Below are 21363 nucleotides of genomic sequence, written 5' to 3'. Positions count from 1 at the left end.
GTCTTGTCAATAACAGGACGGGGCGCCTCAGGGCTCCCTCCGCGGCCCACTCCAGAGCGCCTTCCGGCCTCGTTAGAAAAGCAGATGAGTGGTGTGCCTAAGGAGAGGGGGTGTATGAGAAGAGAAGGGGAGGCTCTTCTCCACCATCCGATAGCCTGCCTCCCAGGCGTTGCTCCTCTTAATGAGTCCAGACCGCGGGTCAATATGCGGCTGGGCTGCCAGTCAATACCGGTTACCTGCAACACAAACACTCAAAACCTGCTTTCATACAAAATCAATGTCCTATTAGTCCCTCCCTGTATTGCCTTGGCCCAATCTCATCGATCCCCGCTGAAGAGCTCTGTAGCCCATGTATGACAGATTATGGTCAAATGATGTTACGGCTTAGGCTACTCTGTCGGGCCAAGTATGTTGCCTTTATGATTTCAAAGTAATAGCTTGATATCAGATAAGCAAATACTCTACATGCTGAAAACTGAGACACAAGCATTATTGGCAAACCTATCAACCTCACATCAACATTCCACTCAGTAGGTTTGGCTCAGACAAATTCAGTATTTGTAGTCAGCACTGACTATGAGTGCCAGGATGAAAGACCACTAACAAATGTATGACATTAGGTCCAAACTTTATTCCATACATTTTAAACCAAGAATGTTCATTTTCATTTTTTTGCACGCCTAAAACTCTACTTGTTTTGTATACAAGAGTCTAAGAAAAACAACTGCACAACACCACAAGGTTGACAGAGAAAGTCCTTTTGCCACCCACTAAAAAGTGTCCTTGTTTTCTGTCTGGGGATGGTCCAGTTTTTGACTTGGAAGTCTTTTAATAATTCCATCATTATTTATAAACATGTGTTAATCCAAGTTTCTTTCAGTATCACCAGATATCGTCTGCTCCCTCAGGGTGATCTCTCCATTAGGGTGCTGTGTGCTGCTTTGCATAGATTGCAGAAGATCCTTCTCGGCCCCCTACAACACCCTCCCGTCATCCTTTTCATCCATTGGCCAGGCTTGTCTGTTGCCATGATATTCAACAGGGAAGCGATTCCCCCATGTTTCATTTAATTTTGTTTTTCTAGAAATGGTTAAAAAGACTAATAAATTTACACAGTCATTTTGCAGCGAAGGAATATCAACAAGTTATTTACATCAGTTTTCTTTACAGAGACTGAACAAAGACCTCATAATATATATTTATCTGCATATCTCAAAGGCAAACGAATGAACAAAACAAATCGTTAATGTAACATTGTACATTGTCATCATTGAGGATATCCTGGTACCATGAGGTTAAATCACTGAAGGTTTAAACCAAATCCAGTCTTTACAGTGGGTCATAATGGATATGTCTCACAATCAACTGGGATAAATATTGTAAAAGGTGTGACTAATGCACAAAATACATAAAATTCATAGAAATGATATCTATACATGGAACAAGGATAGGAAATGTACAAACTCATTTTAGGACCGCTCTTTTCGCACAAAGCTGAAAAAAGGTATTTGATTAATATATTAATAATTATCAAATATTTAAGTCGGATATAAACATACACATATTTATGTTCTCTTTACCGATATTATTCAACCTCCAGTCCACTAAAAATAAAGTCATGGCATGTGCTTAATCAGCCTTACACACCTTTACTTTGTACAATCATACCCTTTCCCTTAGGGAGGTTTGCTCTTCACTGGTGAAGAGCAGTGCATTTTGTTCACAACAAGGTCTCAGATTGTGGGGGTTGTGAGTGTGTCTAACAAGACTTTGTGCACTTTTCTCAGAAGCTACCGGGCCTCTACCTCTTTGGGGTTGCGAGATGGGGAGTAGTCCCGTGGGTCCTGGGTGGTGAGGGGGGTAGTCCTCCTGGGTGAGGCTGGCCTGGCACTGCCGGCTGGCACGAGGGGCGGGGGCGCACTGAGTGCGGCAGTAGGGGGCGTTCTGTTCAAAGGGCCATTGTGTCCGGTGGAGGGGCTGAGTCTCGGGTAGGGCATGCCGCCTAGGTGGGGCATAAAGGGGGGCATGTGGGGTAGGTGGCCCTCCATGGGGGACTGGTGCAGCTGATGGAGGCGTGCTCTGTCCAGCTCCTCTCTCAGGTGGAGGCGCTCTCGCTCCTCCGCCTGCTGTCTCATCCTCTCGTGCTCCCTGCGCACCTCCAACAGGTGCTCGTGGTGCGAGTAGTCGTGAGCCTCCCTCTCGCGGTACGCCCGCTCCTGTTCGTACACGCTGGGGAAGCGATGTCCCTGCTCGGCCCGGAGCTGGAAGTCCATGCGCCGCTGCAGGTCCAGGCTGCGGTAGGCCTCTCGGAGTGGGTCCCAGGGGAAGGCCGGGTGGGGCAGGCGTTCTCTTCCTGCCAGAGGGCTCACTCCCATGAACGGAGCCATGCGCGCCCGGTCCAGCACGTTGAGGCTGCCCATCTGGGGCATGGCGCTCATGGACAGAGGCAGAGAGTGCGCCATGGGGACACCGTGCAGGCCAGGTGCTGGAATGTCACAGCCGCGTGATGACGGAAGAGGGGGCTGATGGGACAAAGGTGGGTGGTGGTGGTGCGGGTTTACAGGCTGGCTGATTTGAGCAGGGAGAGCTTGGGCTGGGGGTTGGGGGGCGGGCTCGGAACTCACCATCACGACCTCCTGCTCCTCCTTCCTCTCCTCCTTAATCTTCATGTCACTTTTCACCTTGTGCAGGAGCTCTGCGGATGGGGGCTCTTTCCTCTCGCTGTCCTTGAGTGTAGGCGGGGGCCCACCTGCCATCTTCATGCCCTGCTCATTGATCACGGCCTTGGTGTACGGGGAAGGAGAGCGTTGAGCGGGTTTGATGGAGTCTTCCGAGCATCTCCTCTCCAGCATCTCCTTGCCGGGCGAGCGGCTCTCCTTCACCTTCACGTCACCCAGCGTGGAAGACTCTCTGTGGCGCTCCAGCAGCTCCTTCTCCGCCTCACGGACCCGATCCACACTGCCACTGTGATGTCGACCCGAGTCACAGGAGTTCTGGCTGTTTGTGCGAATGAGGCTGCTGATCTGGTAGCTGACTGGCGCCGAGGCGGGAGATGAACGGTTGGAGTGGCGATTACGATCCACAGAATCCCTGTAATAACATAATAAAAGTGTTTAGTTTGTGGCAGTCAAATAAAGCATCATGTCGGTGGGTTGTATTTAGGGATGATTTACCTATGGGATTTACATCTGGGTTATAATTCTCTCTCAAAAAAATATAGGTTACCATGCTCCTGTCTTCCTCTTATCATCCACAGAGATCCTTTCAATTGATTTCTGAGAGATAGCTTCTCTCAGAGCTGCTTGTTGCCTGTTTGATTTGTGTCTGTTTCCTTGTTGGAACCATAAATTCAATTTATTTCAGTTTCTACGGCTATGACTAATGGACTGGAGTATTGTCACAATTTGTCTTTTGTCTTTGACAGTACATCTTTCTATCTCCAGAGCTGATTTGGGTGATTCAAGTGTTTGTTTTTTTCGTTTTGTCCAAACATCATTTAATCATCTTGTATATATGCTAATGCTAGCTGGAAAAAGGATCATTATTGTGGCCACGTCTTTAGAGTTGTGATCATGAATTTGAGTACTTGAATGAAAAAAAAGATTCACAATTTCTGTCCTTGACATGCTGTGTGTGACATGATCAGATTTGTTACCTTCTTGGGGAAATCACATAATGCTTTGCAACAATACAGTGAAGTCCCAGATCACATGTTGAATTGTGATGACAGCAGACAATGTATAGCAATTGCATTATTGCAGATATATAACTGATATATCACTAATATCATCCAAATAACACCCAAAAAGTACATAAAAAGCAACTTACCTGTCTTTATCCTTCTCCTCTTTACCGATGGACGAGTCTCTTTTCTCTCTTTCCCTCTCCCTTTCTCTTTCTCTTTCCCGTTCTCTCTCTCGCTCTCTCTCGTGGCTGTTGGCTGAGCTGCTTCTCTCAACATCTCCGGTTTTGGGCCACTGTGGCGGGGTGGGGAAAGATGGCGGGGTGCGTCGAAGTCTGTTCCAGGTGTCGTGGTGGGGGCTGCCAAACGTGGGCAGTCCTCCTGGCCCCTCCTTGGTGCCAAACATGCTGTTGGACCCTGCAGGGGAAGGGAGAGACAGGCATGGGACCCGCTGTAAGTTAATTGGGCACAAAACCTTCTTGAGGATACATAAGATGAGGAAGACTCGACAACAAAAAGCTGCTTTTGTCTTTGTCTCTGGAGGTTCTCTCACTGAAGCTGTTTGAAAGAGATAGAGGTTAATGGTTCCACCCACCAGAGATAAAAAATCCACTCATTTGCTTTTGGACTAAAGGGCTTCTCCCCTCTCCCTTTTTTTGTTGCATTGGATGAACAGGGGAGACTCACTTGCCCTCTGGAGTTGAGGGCTGTGAAAAGCCAAGGGAGACCTTAGCATTCCACAGCATGTCTATTCCAATCACATCCATTTTCACAACAGGGTGACCGATTTGGCACACAAAGATAGGAGGGATGAAGAGAAAGAAAGAAAAGCCATTGAGAAAAGGTGTCGGGGGGGAGTGGAGGGGGGGAAGCCCTCCAAGGTGGTGCAGAAGGGGCTTGTCAGATAATTAATAGATGAATTGCCACCGAACAGCGGACCTAAGAGTGCCTGTTGGCAGCAACGCAGCCAGATTAAAGACAGACTGGTGGGGACATGGTTGGTGGATGAAGTGGAGGCTGCCTTGTTGGGCTTCCCTGGGCTAGGGCTGTTTTGACACAGAAACTAGAGCTAAGTGTCTTGATTTTATTTTCCTCCCCTCCTGGCTCTCCCTGTGGTCTAACGCTGTCCTGCTCTGTTCTGCTACCGGCCACAGGGGCCAGATTGAAAGGGTGAGCGGTGGAGGAGGAGAGGGGGCCAGCGCTTACCAAGCGAGGGGTTGCCTAATCCTCCGAAGGCACTGCTTGAAAGGTTGCCGAGGCCGCCATAGGAACTGGAGCGACTGAAAGGATCTGTAAAATGCCAAACAGGGATTAGCAAAAGGGGGGGCTGGCTAGCGGTGCACACCCCAACACCAACCCGTTCCACTCGGCTTTTCTCTTACAAGCGAGCTGTGTTTTTTTTTTTTTTTTTTGCGCTGCCACCCTAGCTCTATGCCTGGTAATCCTGCAGTAGCCAGGTCGCCTGGATGCTGGATTCACTGCCACTAACTGGAGTGGAGTGTCCCTGACCCTACTGGGGTGGAAGAACACTGCTGGATGGGGAAATTACTTTTGAGTTGTTGGAGCTGAGCTTAAATTAGACAATAGTGGAAGGACAGGGGAATTAGAAGCTGTAAAAATTAGGCTAGACAGACCACAATGATTTAATTGGAGAATCAGTGTCTGATGGGCTCCACTGACACAGACCAGAGCCTCCAGATTTATAGGAATAACACAAACATTTACCCTGAGAAGTCAGTGAACAACATTCATCAATTGATAATTTGCAGCCCCATTCTAATTCAGCAAAAAATCCATCAGGAAATGCAGGACTTATCAACAGATTAGGGTTTAAGGATTTTCAGCTCTGGGGCTTGTTAATGTATTAGAAAAAGACAACAATTAAGAAATCTCCTCTGCCTCACACATGAATTCCCTGAACAGGAAAATTTGGTTCGCTAAATCTTCCTCCTCAGTGCACCATGTATTCATAAGCACAAAATGGATTGACTCAAGGGCTTATTCCATGAAATCAACTTGCCACTCTGAACCAAAACAGTTTCTCTGAGAAAATGGTGCAGAATAAATGAATGCATAAAAAATACATCCTATTCACTCCTATGAAATACTTTGCAAGCAAATAGAAAATAGTGACATATATGTTGTTGCACTGTGTATAGTTTGTCCAAACAAAGAGGGAGACTGAATACTACGTAGACTAAGTCTTTTTAATGAACCCAGATGGAATTATTTAAGGCTGTGCTGTGAATCATACTGCCTGATTTTATGATGGCTACACTCCCCATTACCACGCACTTTGAGTTTGCTCAAAAAGTGCTGCAACCGGCAAAGGCAAAATGAACCTGAGATCAAAATATATATCGGCTTCAAATTACACCCTTAAGGCTTGTAATGTGTTTAAAACATGAGTGTAAAAGAGAGAGAGCGAGAGAGAGACGGAGAGAAAGAGGAGATAAATGTATAAAAAAGTTTGAACATGGGGTTACTTACACTTACCTGCCAAATGGCTAGGAGGCAGGAAGCCGCTGGGGTGGGGGACATGGCCGTACGGAGAGGGAGCAGGGTGGCCGGAGCCTATCGGAGCCGAGAGGAAAAGGGTTATTATTAATATTATCCAATAAGACGGTTATATTCTTTACCTAGCCATGCAGAGACAAAACTAAATTACTGTGATTAGCCCGGACTGCAGTAACACTTCCACCTAAGAAGAAGGTTAATTGCCACAATAAGTAGACGTGCGTGGAATTTGCCTCGATGAATGGTGCAGACATAAACAAACATACTAACATACTAAACCTCGTCGTCGGTCCGAGCTAATAAATCTTTGGTCTTACTTTTCACCATTGTTTTTTCTCCAAAGTATTTTCGGTTACACTTAACTTGAAGGTATCTACATAAGAGTGGCATGACACTGTCATGAACGTGTCATAAACATTATAAACAAGTCATAAACGTTTGTAACATAACGCTTCTTTTAGTAAGCGTCATTCGTTTTTTGTCATGACTAGTTATGGTTATGGTTAGGGTTAGGGTTAGGGTTAGAGTTCATGTGTCATGACAGTGTCATGTCACTCTTATATAGATACCTTCAAGTGTTACCGTATTTTCTATATTTTTATATTACTTATACATTCACGATTTTCAACTGCAGAGTAACATCAGACAGACTCCCAGTCTGTTTTCTGTCACCTTGTAGTCACGTGTTCCTTTCAGTGACAGTTCTACCTCTTCGTCGGTCCAAACAGAGAAGAAATCTCTCGTCTTATTTTTCACCGCTGCTCTAGTCTTTTCCACAACTAAAAGCTACTACCATGGCAACACCAACCGGGCAGAGTATACATGCTGCTTCCTGTTTACATCGGCACGCACATGCCCAGTATAAATGAATGGTCATTAGATATGCGGTTTTTAGTTTAAACTAGTTGAGGCTCAAAACGCTGCATTAAAAAAAAATTGCAGCAGTGTAAATGTAGCCTAAAAGTTCAAATGTGAGTGTTTTTTTGCAACTGCATCACAGACTTGTTGAATATCTGTCACCTAGAGGAATTTAAAGATGGCTGAGTAATGCCATTGAACAAATTAGCAATTGATATTTGGCTTTTATTGCAGCAGCTGCGTGTTTGTGTGCGAGTCTATAGTTGCTTATTGAGGTCAGTTCCTGACTGTGCAACAAGCTGGCCTCTTTACACAAAACACTGTTACCATCACCCATATTCCATGAATTGTTAATGAAAGAACCAATTACAGCAGTGCCTCTGACACACCACTGCATAATTACCAGTCAAAGGCCGTTCGCCTCTCTGTTGCCCTCCAACGCAGGAAAAAATCAGTCAATTACCTAACCGAGAGTCATCCATATTCATAGACATATCTGACTCCCTTTACTGGCAAAACATTTGCTACAAAAGCACTATAATTAAGTGAGCATTACATGAGAGGAGAGAAAAAAAAACCCTGATGCCATTTCATCGCAGTGGTGAAGGGAGAATTTCGACATGCGGCCGTAAATGCTCATTTGCATAAAGACAAAAAATGGGATCGGAAGGCTTCGAGAACGGGATAATTTGATTGTTTCGACTAATTTGTCTTGGAAGGTGCAGTTCATCACTCTGCATCAGGTGCTGGGAGATGCTACTGACCTGTGGAAGAGAAGAGGGGTCGTGCCAGGTCATGAGTGTACGGAAACCCTGGGAACACTCCTGGAGCTTGGGGCCGACTGAACAGGTCCAGCTTTCCATTCATATCTAGTTTGTGAGGATCCAGCTGCATTTGCTATAGTCGAAAGAGGCAGAGAAAAGGAGAGGGAGACAGACGAAGAAAATTAGGTCGGTAGACAACAGTACCAAACATTTCCGACGACTAGAGTGAGGGGGATTTATCCTCGGCTACTATGGGTGAGAGATCAGAGGAAGACAGATACATCAACAATGGCTCCATGTCTCCAATTCTGGCCAACAGTGTTCTAACAAATATATATAAGCTGATTAGGGACACTAAATCCTTGGTAACGGGGGTTCAAAGCCCAAGACAGACTGACACCACCCGGCCAGAGGCATCAGCAGAGGATCTCCATGGCAAGGCCACACCATCCACTGTCAGGGAGTTTTTCCACACAAGCATTTTTTTGTCTGTGTTCAAATCTTCAATAGAAACTATTCAACTACTAATTCTGTCACTGAGTGCTATAAATGTGACGGTTTATGATCTGCCTCTTTTTCTTTAGGTGGAGTGAGCCATGCACAGAGCCTTTACTTGTAACCTTCTTAGTGATTTTTTGAGGCTGTGGCAGAGAGAACACCATTTTTGTTGGATTTTGTATTGTGATTAACTTTTACATTATTCTGTTCCTTTTTTTTGTCATCTGCCTTTTCCGACCCAGATGGTCGTTCAGTAACACCATTGTAGATTATTTTACAGGTAAAGCTCCAACTATGACTTATTCCATTACCAATATACTGTATCTGGTTTTACATGACAGCAAGATTCCTGAAAGACATCGTTATCCATCTCACGCACCTTCATTTTCTGCTGGTGGTGGTAGATCTGCCATGCGATCTGGACATGCACTGCGCACCACTTGCCAGGTTTCTAAAAATTTAGAGAGAAACTGAGGTTAGCCTGCTGGCTTTGATATAGGGAGCTAAAAATGGATTCTGGCATTGAGATTTTCTGGCCAAACTACAAAGTGGGAACTCGTCCGAATTTTTTCAACCAGGCAACGGATTAAGAAAATCTAACCCTGACTTTAGCCCAATAGAGACCTCAAAGCTATCCTTAAATGCAGCCCTGAATTTCCTTGATCAAGAGTTGCTGAAGAATTTGCAGTTTTAGACTTTGTGGCCTGGCCAGAGAGATGAAACATTTAACAAAAGATGGACAAGGCAACCACTTACCCTAACAGATGTCCTGAATGGATCTGTTATCTGTATGGACAAACGGACAGTCATCATTATCATCAACAACACAGATAAATAGCCAAAATGTGCAGTTTAGCAGGCTGAAAAATCACCAGTGTTGGGAGGCTCAATTCACACTGGGACTTTCCGTTCTAAAAAAAATGCATGTTCTTACTTTCAGGCACCTTGTATAAATGTGTCCATAGAGATGCACGAGGAGAAATGCCTCATCTCAAAAAGATGTTAATGCAAATTCACGCATTCACATCTCTGTGAGACACATGCTGTACGTGTGAAGACACACAGGAAGAGCAGACTGGCTGGGATGCTATCGGCCGGATGCTTACCCGTGGATCCTTCTGTAGGAGTGTGTGAGGTACCGCTCCAGGACGTCCCGCAACGTCGATGGGATTAGACGCCTGACAGAGAGAAAAGAGAGACAAAGGGAAAAGAGATACATGGTGATCAACCACATCTACGGTAGTTCATTACTAGTATAAGTAGTACTAGGTAGTATACTCTGGCAGGCATTTTGACTCCATGTGATAATTCTCAAAGTGGGATCTACGTAAAAGGCAGTGCTTAAGAGTATCTTAAAAGCATAAAAAGAAATAGCTTTCTTTAATTGTAATTTAGATAATACATACAGTACAAGTAACTTTTGTAAGCCCAGGTTTCACTGCCATTATCTCAATGTCCTCTCATAAGATCCATACATACGGTTGTTCAACTCGGTTTTAAAAGCACTGGAAGATCCTCGAGCTAGTGACAATAGCATCACTCGAACCTTACGTCCTCCTTCAGTAACACTATAGCTCACTAATCCTCAACGGCTGCTACTGTATGGCTGACGTCAGTAGATAAAACTGCGATGATGCTGCAGGCGCTGAGCCCTGCCAGAGTAACACATCTCTGATTCCCCCCCCCATCTCCTCTCTAAGTCTTTGGAGCACAAGTGCCTAGATCAGCCTTATTAATCCATCGCTACATCAGGGATCCTGCAGGGTGACCTAGGTCACCAGCCCCTGCAAACAAACAAAAAAAGCTCCTCTCCAAGAATACTTAGCAGGGGCTTTGGACGCATAAGACTGTTCCTTTAACCATCTGGATGGGCCTTGGACAAAAAGGGCCCCTCCACGACAGAGCCCCCTGGGAATAGGGCCAGCGGATTTAGGCCGGCTTTGGTTGGTGGCTTACACCGGGTCACAGCCGCTGGGCATCTGCCAGACAGACTCCCACCCTCCCACTCCTTCCCATCCCTGGCATCCTCACGGCCCCTGCATCTTCTCTTCTTCGCTCCCCTAAACACACAGACATCGCTTTCTCATCTTTGGCTTGGCCTGTCACGGCTCGGGTCTGACCCGGGTTCAGGTCCAGTCAAGTCTGACAGAGTATTATAGAGGGATTTATGGATTTTAAACGGGACCAGGTGAGGTTTATTAGCATCCTTGTCTCACATCTTCGGTGTTCAGAACTCTGCTGCTTCTTTTTTTTCACCCAGGACAGACAGCAGAAGGATTTTTTTGTGGTAAAATATCTTAAGAAAGTGTAGTGTGTAACCTAGACTTTCTTTTACTTTTTTTTCCTTTCTACAGATTTACCATTAAAATGCTTATTTGCACATGCAGCTTTTTCATCCAACCAAAAACTACAGCACTGTGTCTCTGGTTACTAAATGAGTTGCTTTAGTGATGGTGAGTGTGTGTAGCCTTTTTGACCCATGCAAAGTCTTGGGACTCTTCACATACAGTACAGTAGTGCATTTCAATTGTTTTTTACACTAACAAAAAAGGAGACTAGTGCATTTCATTTTTATTAAGAATAAAAAAGTCAAAGCATGCCAAAAAAAAAACATGATTATAATTTTAAATCATTTAAATAATTTGGAGATTTCAATTGTGTACAAGCTTGTGTGATTTCTATTGAACCCATGCTTCCTTAAATTCTGTTTGTAAATGGTGGGTAGGGGGTGGGGATGTGGGGCTGACCTTGGGCTGGAAGGCTCCTTGCAGCGAGCTGAAGGGTCCTGAGTGTGGGAGCAGCGGGGGCATGCCTGGCATGGTGGGGGGATAGGAAGGGAAGAACTGGGGAGAGAAATCATACAGAGATACGTACAGGACTCAGGCATATGCACACACACAAAAACCACAGCCACAATAAATGCTCTCACGGCAACATTCAAATATGCCAAGTATTTGATTTGCCAAATGCAAATAACTGAATTAGAACAACAAAAAGAAACTCACGTTTGAATGTCTGATGAACGGGTTGTCCAGTTTGGGGGTGTATTTGTCAAACTGAAAGAAATAAAGAATAGAATTAGGAAACAAAATGATCTACTTTACCAAAATCCTTCATGTAGAAGCCTTCTTTAATAATAATGTCTTATTATTTTTACATCACAAAAACAAAACACATAATTAACATCTGTAACTGTTCATAAGCAGGGTTTTGATCCAGAATAATAAGCCCTGGAGTAAAGCAGCTGGCTCGCGCCGGTCATGGGTTTAGTTAAACTGCATGGTCAGATAGGCGGTTAAATTACTAACAATACGACCGCTTTAGCACACTGCCAAGATGAAGACAGCCTGCATGATTTTCCATTTGAGCATCCAGAGGTTGGGCGTGGAGGCCCAGCTAAGAGAATCAGACCATTTTAAAACCAGACCAGTTGTTTCTATTCACTGGAAAATTTGTAGAAATGTGAATCTAATTGCTTTTGACTGCTATGGCTTATTTTTTCTTCATTTTTTTATACAACAACCCACGATGGTATAGATGGGAGTATGTGGAGACACACAGCTTGCTCTGGGTGTTAGAAAACCAGACTTCAAAATCAAAATTTAGTCAAAAAAAAACCTGCCACTTATCTGTGCATTAAATCATGGAAAGAATACACGGAGCCTGTTGCGTGTCTGTCTTTTGATGATTGAAATGGAATCGAGTAGATGACATTTGCAATGGTTAGGAACTAATTCAGGACAGATCAGCATTAAAGTGATATGCAGAATTGATGCGAGGAAACCTTTTCTGTGGCAGAGCTTATGCCTAACAGAAAGATCCCAATTGGAATTTGCCGTATAAAAACGATGTCGTTTTTGATCATGTCCTGAACACATGGAAATCTATTCAGTAAGCTGAGAAGGGAGGGAGGGAGAGAACGGAGAATGTTGCCCCATGTATGAATGGGGACTTTGTATGTCTGTTCGCAAGCCAATACTGTCTCTCTATTTTGAAACAGGCTAATTACAAGTGACAGTAACTTATTCCTATTCCGCAAATACACAAACCATTTGCAGGTACTTTTTGCGAGTGTTTTCACAAAGCTCTCTTGGCAGGCGCAGACGTTTTGGGGTTTACATAAAACAGGAAAATGAGTGGGTATGAATCAGTGTTTCTGTGTGTGCGTGTGCAGCGACACGGGTGGTTGAAGGGAGGGAGCGGGTGAAGGGTTGGCTAAGCGGCTGGTGGAGACGCAGGGTTTGGGTCAGGGGCCCTCTGGTGAAGCAGGGCCGTTCACATCTGCACACAAAATGGCTGCAGCGGCAGCGCTGGTGTTGTGGGCGATAATGGGCCCAAATCAAAGACAGACTGAGAGGAAACGCCGAGCCAGCTTCCGAGCTCTTTAAACAGCTCCTCTGCATTTCTGAAAGCGCGACCTGTTTAATGTCTGACACTGGGAGAGGGATTTTGGCCGCTTTACGGCCTAGTAAAAAACAAAATAAAAAAAATTAAAAAACTCTTGCCCTTGTAATTTATGTTGCTTGTCACAGTTTTATAGTAAACAGCTTTGGCTAATTAAAGTTACATTTTTTTATCTTATAACAATTAAGGATATTCCTTGTCCAAAGACATGGTGGGGGCATAAGAGGCCATTTGGCAAGCCAGCTGCTTAAGGGCGTTGAACAATAAACAAAAATAGAGGCTTCATAATTTCATTAATTACAGCCATTAGCCAAGGACTGTTACATAGTTGAAAGGACATAGGGCGTCTAGAGAGCAGGAGAAAATAAAAGAGAGACAGAGAGAGAGAAAGGATGCACAACAGGGCCATACTTTTTACCTTTTCATGACAATACAGTAAAACCAAACACAACATTATCATCATTACTCCTGCCTCTCTAAGCAAGCATCAAAGAGAAGAAAAACAGCACTGTTACAGAGGGGAGGGAGGGGAAAAGGCATAAGTTAAATAATAACACAGTTTCAATTAAAAGGGGGGAAAAAACAGTAGAGGACATTAATGGCAGTCTCAAATCTCATCGTAACAACACAACAAGAGATGGGGGAGGTATGTACATCACGCGCTACATAATGCCAGCATTAGCGAGATGAGGAAAATCGCCTCTTTCATCTTCAAAGAGACGACTGTGTAGTGTATATAATTCCTACCATGTCAGGAATGAACAGCAGACCAGATTACAGCATGTGTGCTGGCTGAAGAACCGTCTAAATGGTCTCTGTACTTATCTGAGACTGTGCCATAAATACCAGAGCTTTGATTTCTAATAAACAGGATGGGGGTAATCTTGCAGCGGGGCCTTAATGGGACCACAGGCTCTTAATCAGAGGTCATGACATGATGGATTGCATCTATTAGACTAATGCCAAAAAGCTACAAATGGAGGCCCCGTCTGAATACACTGTCAGAGATTGCTGTGCATTTGAAATGATGGATGAATAGTCATAACCTTTTTTCCTCTGTACTAATCTGAGAGCTGCAAGTGTTTGACCCCCCACACCCCCAAAAAAAAGACTTGATGGCAGTCAAAGCACGGAAGCAATTACAAACATTATCAGAACAGTTTTGCAGTGATGTCATCCCCCCTTCAGCCGCAATGAGGTCATTTAACCAGCTGGTTGCCTTTGAGTTATGTGCACACGCAAGGAAATAACACAAATATACAAGTCTGCAGGAATGCATTCACACACACACACACACACACACACACACACACACACACACACGCACGCACGCACATAACACAAATATACAAGTCTGCAGGAATGCATTCACACACACATACACGCACACACACACACACACACACACACACACACACACACACACACACACACACACACACACACACACACACACACACACACACAGCCTTTGTTGCTCATTGTGAACAGGCAAATGAAACATTTAAAACACGTCCATATGCAAACAATTTTGATCCTCAGCACTGAACAGCAAAATCTATGTCAAAGTTTAAGTGAGGGTGAATAATTGAAATGAAATTTGGTAATGTTGGCCTGTAAGGCAGACTTGCCATGAGTCAGAAAATGGCCTTTATGAAAAGTGATGCATAGTGTGAATGTACAGTTTATATCAAATTCCACTATAGATGAAGAAGTTAAATTAAGTAAATTAAAATATACATGTTCTTGGTCGAGTTTGACCAACCTGAGCAGCAACTGGCATGTATGTGGATGAACTAGAAGAAATGCTAGTGTGTGTGTGTGTGTGTGTGTGTGTGTGTGTGGCAGGGAGGTGGCAGCCAGCATTTGTCCTTATTAGAGTGGAACAGATGTGTTGCTCCTAGCTTATCATTAGCTCTCAGACTTGAGCGGCGGGACAGTATGCAGAAATCAAAGAGCAAAATTCAAACTGAATCAGTATCATATTTTTCGAAAGGGACGGGTTCCTACATCTACGGGACTTATATTTGGTGAATTTTGGAGTAAAGAAAAAAAAGGGAGGATTTGATTTACAGAGGAGATTGGGAGGGGTGACAGGTGGGTGGGTGGGTGGGTGGGAAGTTACTGGAGCTTTTTTTTATTTCTTGTTTTTATTTTGTTTTACTTATCCTCACATTTCTGGCTTGGGTTCGCACCATGGGGGGTGCGGTGGGCGGGGTGAGGATGGCGGCCGGGGGCAGACTGGCGGGGAAGGGCGTGAAGGTGTGCTGGTGGGTGTGTTGGTGCTGGTGCATGTGCTGGTGTTGGTGAAACTCGGCCCTCAGGAGCGACACGGGGGCCAGCGGTGAGGCGGACGGCCCCCGGCCCCGCTCTGAACTCTGAACCAGGAAGCGGTTGTTCAGCTCCTGCCTCAGGAGGTCATGCTCTGTAAGAAAGGAGAGCGAGGAAAACCAAACAAAAAAAAAAAAAAAGAAGAAAAAAAAGGGGGCAAGGAGAGGGAAGTGGGGGACACAAGAAAAAAAAAGGCACGGCGCCCAGTCAGTCTTCACAACAAGGGTAGAAGAGAAGAGAAAATAGTCACCTGGCATTCTCTGTTTCTCCAGCTCATGCTGTGAGGGTTTTCTACGTGGGGACTCATTGGTGGTGGTAAGAGAGTTGCCTGTGACAATGTGCCAATCAGAATCCCCGAATGAGGCTGGCAATACATGATTGGTTGGTTGAATGATATCAACAGGCTGGTATCTAAAGACAAGAGAGAACCAAGAGTCATCCCAGCAGAAAACACACACACACACACACTTGCCCTCTATTCAGTCCCTCCAGAAAAACGCGATTATGCAATCACATAATTCAATGCATAATCAGCCAAAGTCCGCATATTTATGCGGGGGCCGCATTTTTTCAAATACGCCGCACTTTCGCCGCATAAATTGCAGATTTCCGCGCAAAATATGCGGGGCTTGCATGATTTCATAATCCCCGCATTTTCGTGGCAAAAAAAGTCACATATATCTTAGCAGAAAGTTGAAAAATGTTGCGTTTACTTCACACAAGAACAAACAATTTTTCCCTGTTGCCATGGGAACGTTATGAAGTGACGTAATTACGCGACGTGAACATCATCAAAAAGCAGGGTGTTGGGGGGAATCACTTTTTTTTCTCTTTTTCATCAAATCGCAGTTTTTGCAAGTTCCTGCAATTTCATCGCATAAAATTGCATATTCCATCACATTTTTTAAGAAAACGTGCCACATAATCAAGGATTTTTGCCCGCAACAATCACAAAAAACTCCGCATTTTTCTGGAAGGACTGTCTATTAGAAAATTAATGCACTGGCATATTTATTACATATTTTGGAGACACCCATCATCACTGGAGACATTTGTTTCCTTCTATTGCAGTACTTGTTTTAGTGAAATTGTAGAAAATATTCTCAAATCGTTACGAATGGCATATTGTTGGCAGGGGAACACATTATTCTGGTTGTTGAGGTTGCATCAGATTGCTGACTGAGTGCACCATTTTTCAACATGTGACTGTTAAAGTGTTGCTTTCAGTACACCAAAGATGTCTCCAGCTGTGATGATTGTCCACTTGATAGCTGACATTTTCCAGTGTAGTATCCAAGCCTTCGTACGGTGACCTCATCACCCTTCTAAAATTACTAAGCTACAATAAAGACAGTCCATCTTAGAAATTAAAGTATGATGTTCGCCACCAGTGAAAATAAGACTTTTACTTTACTTTTGCTTTTTCTCTTACAATGAAATCAGATTTATTTCCACCCTGTGCTGCACACCGGTGATTGGCTTGTGAGGCCCTTTGGACATTTTTCAAATTAGGTTATTTGAGGTACAGTTTCTGTGGCCGCTTCACTAACTGGACTGCTTTCCTGATATTTACAGCCAGAGGGGGAAGAGCTCTTTAAATGGCTTACTGTATTTCTACAAGCTTTAGTATGTCATGGGCTACATACAGTACTTTTGAGATTTATGCAAAATTATCATTTATTATTCACTATGCATAGGCACTTTGAAATCCGACTCTTGAAACAGATTTTTATAAAACTGGGATTTCGAAAGCAAATCCAAAACAATCTTTTTATATCACAATACAAAAGGCCTCGTGTAAAATGTGTTTTCCTTTTTAAAATTAAGTCTGCCAGTGTAACAGCCTTTTCAGCTCCATGTATAAAATCAGTAAAGGAGGAAATAAACAATGAAAAAATTAGCACAGTCATCATTGGAAATATAATAAATATACTGTGCTGTGCAGTATCAAAGGATAAATACCTAAAGAAATGTAATAAATGGGCACTTACCAGATCAGCAAATTATATGTGAACACTTTCAACATCATATAACACATATTTTGCTAATTATTACATGTTGAAGACTAGTTCTCCAGTTAGTATGCATTGGTACTGTAGCATGCTATGCATACGGAAATATTTTGTTTTCTTAGGTCTGTCATTGTAACATGAATATAGTAGAGTGAGACTGAAAAATAAAAATGTCTACATCACTATTTGAACTGCTACACAGCCTGTATTCTGAGTGTATATTTACAGAATACTAGTACACATCAGTAGTCAAAGATGCAGCTTAAGAAAAAGCTTCAGATCTTCTGAAAATCTGACATTTTTTAATAAGGACACGTCTGATAAAGAAATGTCGGAACTTAGTAAACGTTACCACACTTTGCATACATTTCCTATTTTGTCAAAACTGCCTTATCTAACTAATTAAATAAAAAGCTGAAAGCCACTGTTGGTCCTCCTAAAGCTACCATGTTTCCTCAGCGTTTGTGTCTGCACTGAAGCTAGCATCTAGCATGTGAGATGCGCGGCTTTACCTGGGTAGGGGGTGCCGGCGGGGTGCCCAGGCACCACTAAACTGTTGGTCGGTAAGGTCGGTGGTGGCGGCAGTGTGGCTGGGGTTGCAAACATGGCCGGATGGCGATGGGCTGGGCTCCGTAGGGAGGAATAGTGCGAGGTAGAGAGATTGGCTATAGACAGAGGCAAGGCGGGGGCTGAGGATGGGAGCCCGCTGACGTGGTGGTGAGGGGATGGGGGCAAGTGCTGTTTGGGAAGACCCAATGGACTGCTGCGGTGGCTGAAGATTTAATAGGAGACAAAGGGAAAAAATTAAATTCTCCATTAAAGGAATTATAGTTTATTAATGCAAATGAACACTTACTGTATTTTATATATATATATATATATATATATATATATATATATATATATATATATATATATACTGTATATAATATACATGTTCACTTGCTTTGTTTTTAGCTCAGTGTTAGTTCAGCTATACCGAGAATATCTTTGACACGTTGCTTTGACAACATAACGATTTTCCAAAAACAATTTCTGACATTTAAATACAAAAGGTGAGGGCAGACTCGGAGAAGATGAGGGGAAACGGGAGACAGCTGAATGCGCTGTATGTTCCAAAGTGTTGCTTAATGAAAAACTGTAAATCTGAAGGGCTGGTTAATGCAAGTTTACAAGTGGCGGAAAATCAATATCCGCATGAAAACAATCAATGTTGCGTAGAATTGTACATTATGTTGACGCATCGCACTACATTCCACTAATTTGGAAATTGCTGCAGTTTATTTTAGTGCCGTCTCCACTAGACTGGCAGGAACATGTTAAAGGAGAGATGTAACATCCTGATTAGGTACAAAAAGGTGAAACAGTGAAAGTGAACACCGCTCCCTGGATACATTTCTGCTCCCTTAGTGAGATTTCTAGTGATCTAATGCGTTCCATTTGTACTTGGAATTGGGAAGTTCAAAGTTGGAAACACGCCCCCTGAAGTGAAGATTTCCGAGTTGGAAAGTCGGAGCACCTCACAGTACCCCAAGCTCAACAACCAACATGGCTGCTCCGTGCATCAACAGTAGTGACCGCTGTAGTAACATACATAGTCTTCTTTGTGACTCACTAAATTAGTCGTGCACACAGTCGCGTCTAACTTCTATCCGTGGACAAGTTGTTACGCTGTTTGTATGCACAAAAAAGTAATCAACTGGTATTGCTAACAGTGGCTCACCTGGCTAGAGCAAAACCCACTGTGAATTCCGACTTGTTAAATGGAACGTTGTCAGCTCGGCTGTAGTCTCCCGTTGCAAGACCTTCCTCCACGGCGCTGCGGTGGAGGAAGCGTCTTGCAATGGTGTTCTGGTTCATTGGCATTTCTTTAAACCAATCACAATCTTCTTGGGCGGCGCTAAGCGATGGACGGAGTAACGGTGCCTCTGCAAAAATACCGTAGCCTCGGGAAGGAACTTGTTTTGACGTCACACACTCGGTTGTGACATCATTTCCAGCTTCCGGCTTCCGACTTCCAAAGTAAATTGAACGCAACATTACACAGACATACCTCAGCTGTCGTCTTGTACCTGTAAGCACACGTGTAACAATGTACCTGATGTCGTGGAGGCTGCTGTACTGCAGCGGGTGATGCACCTGGTGGCTGATTACTGGCCGCGCGTGGTGCTGTGGGGGCGGAAGAATACGGGGCTCCTGGTGCAAGTGTGGGTGGGGTTGGGTGTGGGGGTGAGGGTGAGGGTGGGGGTGGGGGTGGGGTGGTGCCCTCAACAGGGGAGGGGTAGGGACAGGGGGCGGAGGTTGCTGCTCCCTCTTGACACTGAGGGGAGGCGGGGTGGGGAGGCACAACCTAGGGGGTTCTGGGGGGGCCGCCGCTGCAGCGGGGGCAGGGGAGCCTGTAGGCGCCGAGGCTGGGGTGGGGCTGGGCACGGGAGGCGTGAAGGGCACCTCACTGATGCTCTGCTCCTGGCTGCGCTGGAGCCCCGATACTTTGGCCGAGCTACAAGTCTTGGAATCGGGACTCTCATTCGTTGGCACACCTGAGAAGACAAGAAAGAAGAAAATGTGTAAATCCCCTTTCTGAAAAAAGTTCATCTGATGGTGTAAATTATGTATCGGCAATCTCAGATGTCAGTAGTTCCTCTTTTGATTCAAAAACATCTGATGCCTAAATCAGATAATAGACATACAAGGATAGCTGTTTGCTACTCTGTGTATTCAAAGGATACAAATGATCAATGATGAGTAAAACAAAGCTCTCTGTTCTCTGATATAATGCTGTCCCCCAACGTCGTCTGCCCAAGGTTCCTCTTGTTTCTCTCTCCCTAGGTTCCATTAAGTGTTTAATCAGGTCATTTTCATGCTAGACTATAATCAGATGATCCAATTTCTTCCCGCGATCCAGTCAGTATGAATAAATCACAGCTAATTAAAGTTAAATGTCGGCCCCTATTCAGGGCTTTGCTGAGCACACAATCTGGCATGAAATAATTATGTTTCAATTGTGCTGTGAGGAGAGATCGTGGCCCTTTATCTTGGCCTCTCTGCTACAGCGCCTTTCCATCCTCCCTTCCTGATCTTTCAGGGGATTTGGGAAACCACACAGCAAAGCACTCTGAACCCGGCCACTTTGTCTTAACCATTCATCAGGGGGCTTTTCAACAGACATGAAGCTTTTATAATCAGCATTCCACTGAACAACGACTTTTCATACTTAGGCTGTTGCAATTTAATGACTAATTATATATGCTATTGTAGCAGCAAAATCAAAGTGGCAGGAAACGCAGCATCTCGACACCCTTGACGTACAAAGAATCTCAGAGCACTTATGAATCTTAATGAAAAAGAAAAATGCATTTGGCCATCTTCTACTTCACTCAGAGTTAAAAGAAAAGCAACCAAGAAATTGAGTTTGAGGAGATGGTATAGTGCTACAAATACAATAGCTAAAACGCTACTATAGCTTCGTCAAAGACGCTAGTGGTGGAATTTGGTTTTAAACACAGAAACATTGCATGCATAGAAAATCAGAGATAGCGTAAGATAGAGACACAGGAAGAGAGAAGACAGCCTGGTGGAGATGAGGCTCTCTAAGCGGCTCTAATCTACAGCTAAGATGCAGCAGTACTTCAGTGAGAAGGCTTACTAGTGCCTCAATTAAAAAAGCTCCACGGGCACTCTCGACGGTAACAAAAAAAAATGAGAAGAGCCGGGAGCTGCTGTCAAGCCAGTGAGAACTCGACATGCAGCCCACTAATGGAATATCAAGTCCCTATTAACAGCCTGCTTAATCTTTCAAGGATCCTAACACCCATAAAAAGACCAATAAAAAGGCAGGGCAGAGCTTTTATTTTTTATTTGTTGAGCACCCCCCACTCCCTCGCCCCATGCGTTTTATGGGAGAACTGGGGCTGGCTAAGGTGTCACGATTTTCAAATGAATTCCAGGGTCCAGGCGTACAGAGACCTCTAGATTTATAGGGGTCTGGGATTTGGATTAAACTGTCAGGCTCCCGTCCCCGCATGTGAGAGACAAAGAGGAAGACTGAAGGCAAAGACGGAGAGACGGGCACAGACAGACAAACAGGCGATGAAGCAAATATCCACAGTCGAAATGTCGCCATTGGGTAGTGTTGCCGTGGCAACCTGTTCTCCCAGACACAATGAGAGGCGAGTGATACTGAAGGAAGTCTCCCTACGACCACTAGGAGAGAGAGACAGAGAGGGGGAATGCTGGGAAGGCAGGGCCACAGCGAGCGCCGGTTATCTTAATGATGATTCTAATGGGCTCTAATGGA

At 44.3% G+C, this 21363-nt stretch overlaps 2 protein-coding genes across 6 annotated transcripts in view; both read right to left on the bottom strand.

The window, feature by feature from the left end:
• Positions 1–1748: 1748 nt before the first annotated feature.
• Positions 1749–19304, bottom strand: LOC114555283 (autism susceptibility gene 2 protein-like). Of its 5 annotated transcripts, none has more exons than XM_028577579.1 (13): positions 19165–19304; positions 17579–17838; positions 15305–15465; positions 11325–11375; positions 11067–11162; positions 9426–9497; positions 9076–9105; positions 8699–8770; positions 7822–7954; positions 6173–6256; positions 4889–4972; positions 3829–4099; positions 1749–3090 (listed from the first exon to the last, which is right to left on the bottom strand). In XM_028577579.1, exons 2-13 carry the CDS (start codon positions 17670–17672, stop codon positions 1791–1793), a joined length of 2448 nt encoding a protein of 815 aa, XP_028433380.1. In that variant the 5' UTR covers positions 17673–17838; positions 19165–19304; the 3' UTR covers positions 1749–1790. The 5 variants fall into 5 exon arrangements, with proteins under 5 accessions (XP_028433380.1, XP_028433376.1, XP_028433377.1 ...); XM_028577575.1 differs by lacking the exon at positions 15305–15465 and adding an exon at positions 14898–15148; XM_028577576.1 differs by lacking the exon at positions 15305–15465 and adding an exon at positions 14898–15148 and having other exon boundaries at positions 6179–6256.
• Positions 17732–21363, bottom strand: part of LOC114555326 (fibrosin-1-like protein) — a 291116-nt gene continuing 287484 nt past the window's right edge. The window contains exons 8-9 of the mRNA XM_028577641.1: positions 19139–19606; positions 17732–17838 (exon numbers count right to left, since the gene is read on the bottom strand). Coding sequence (XP_028433442.1) covers positions 17732–17838; positions 19139–19606 — 575 coding nt within the window. The remainder of the gene's footprint in view (positions 17839–19138; positions 19607–21363) is intronic.

The sequence above is a fragment of the Perca flavescens genome, chromosome 5 (genome assembly GCF_004354835.1).
Source record: "Perca flavescens isolate YP-PL-M2 chromosome 5, PFLA_1.0, whole genome shotgun sequence".
Classification (NCBI taxonomy): Eukaryota; Metazoa; Chordata; class Actinopteri; order Perciformes; family Percidae; genus Perca; species Perca flavescens.
This window is presented reverse-complemented; position numbering and strand designations above follow the sequence as displayed.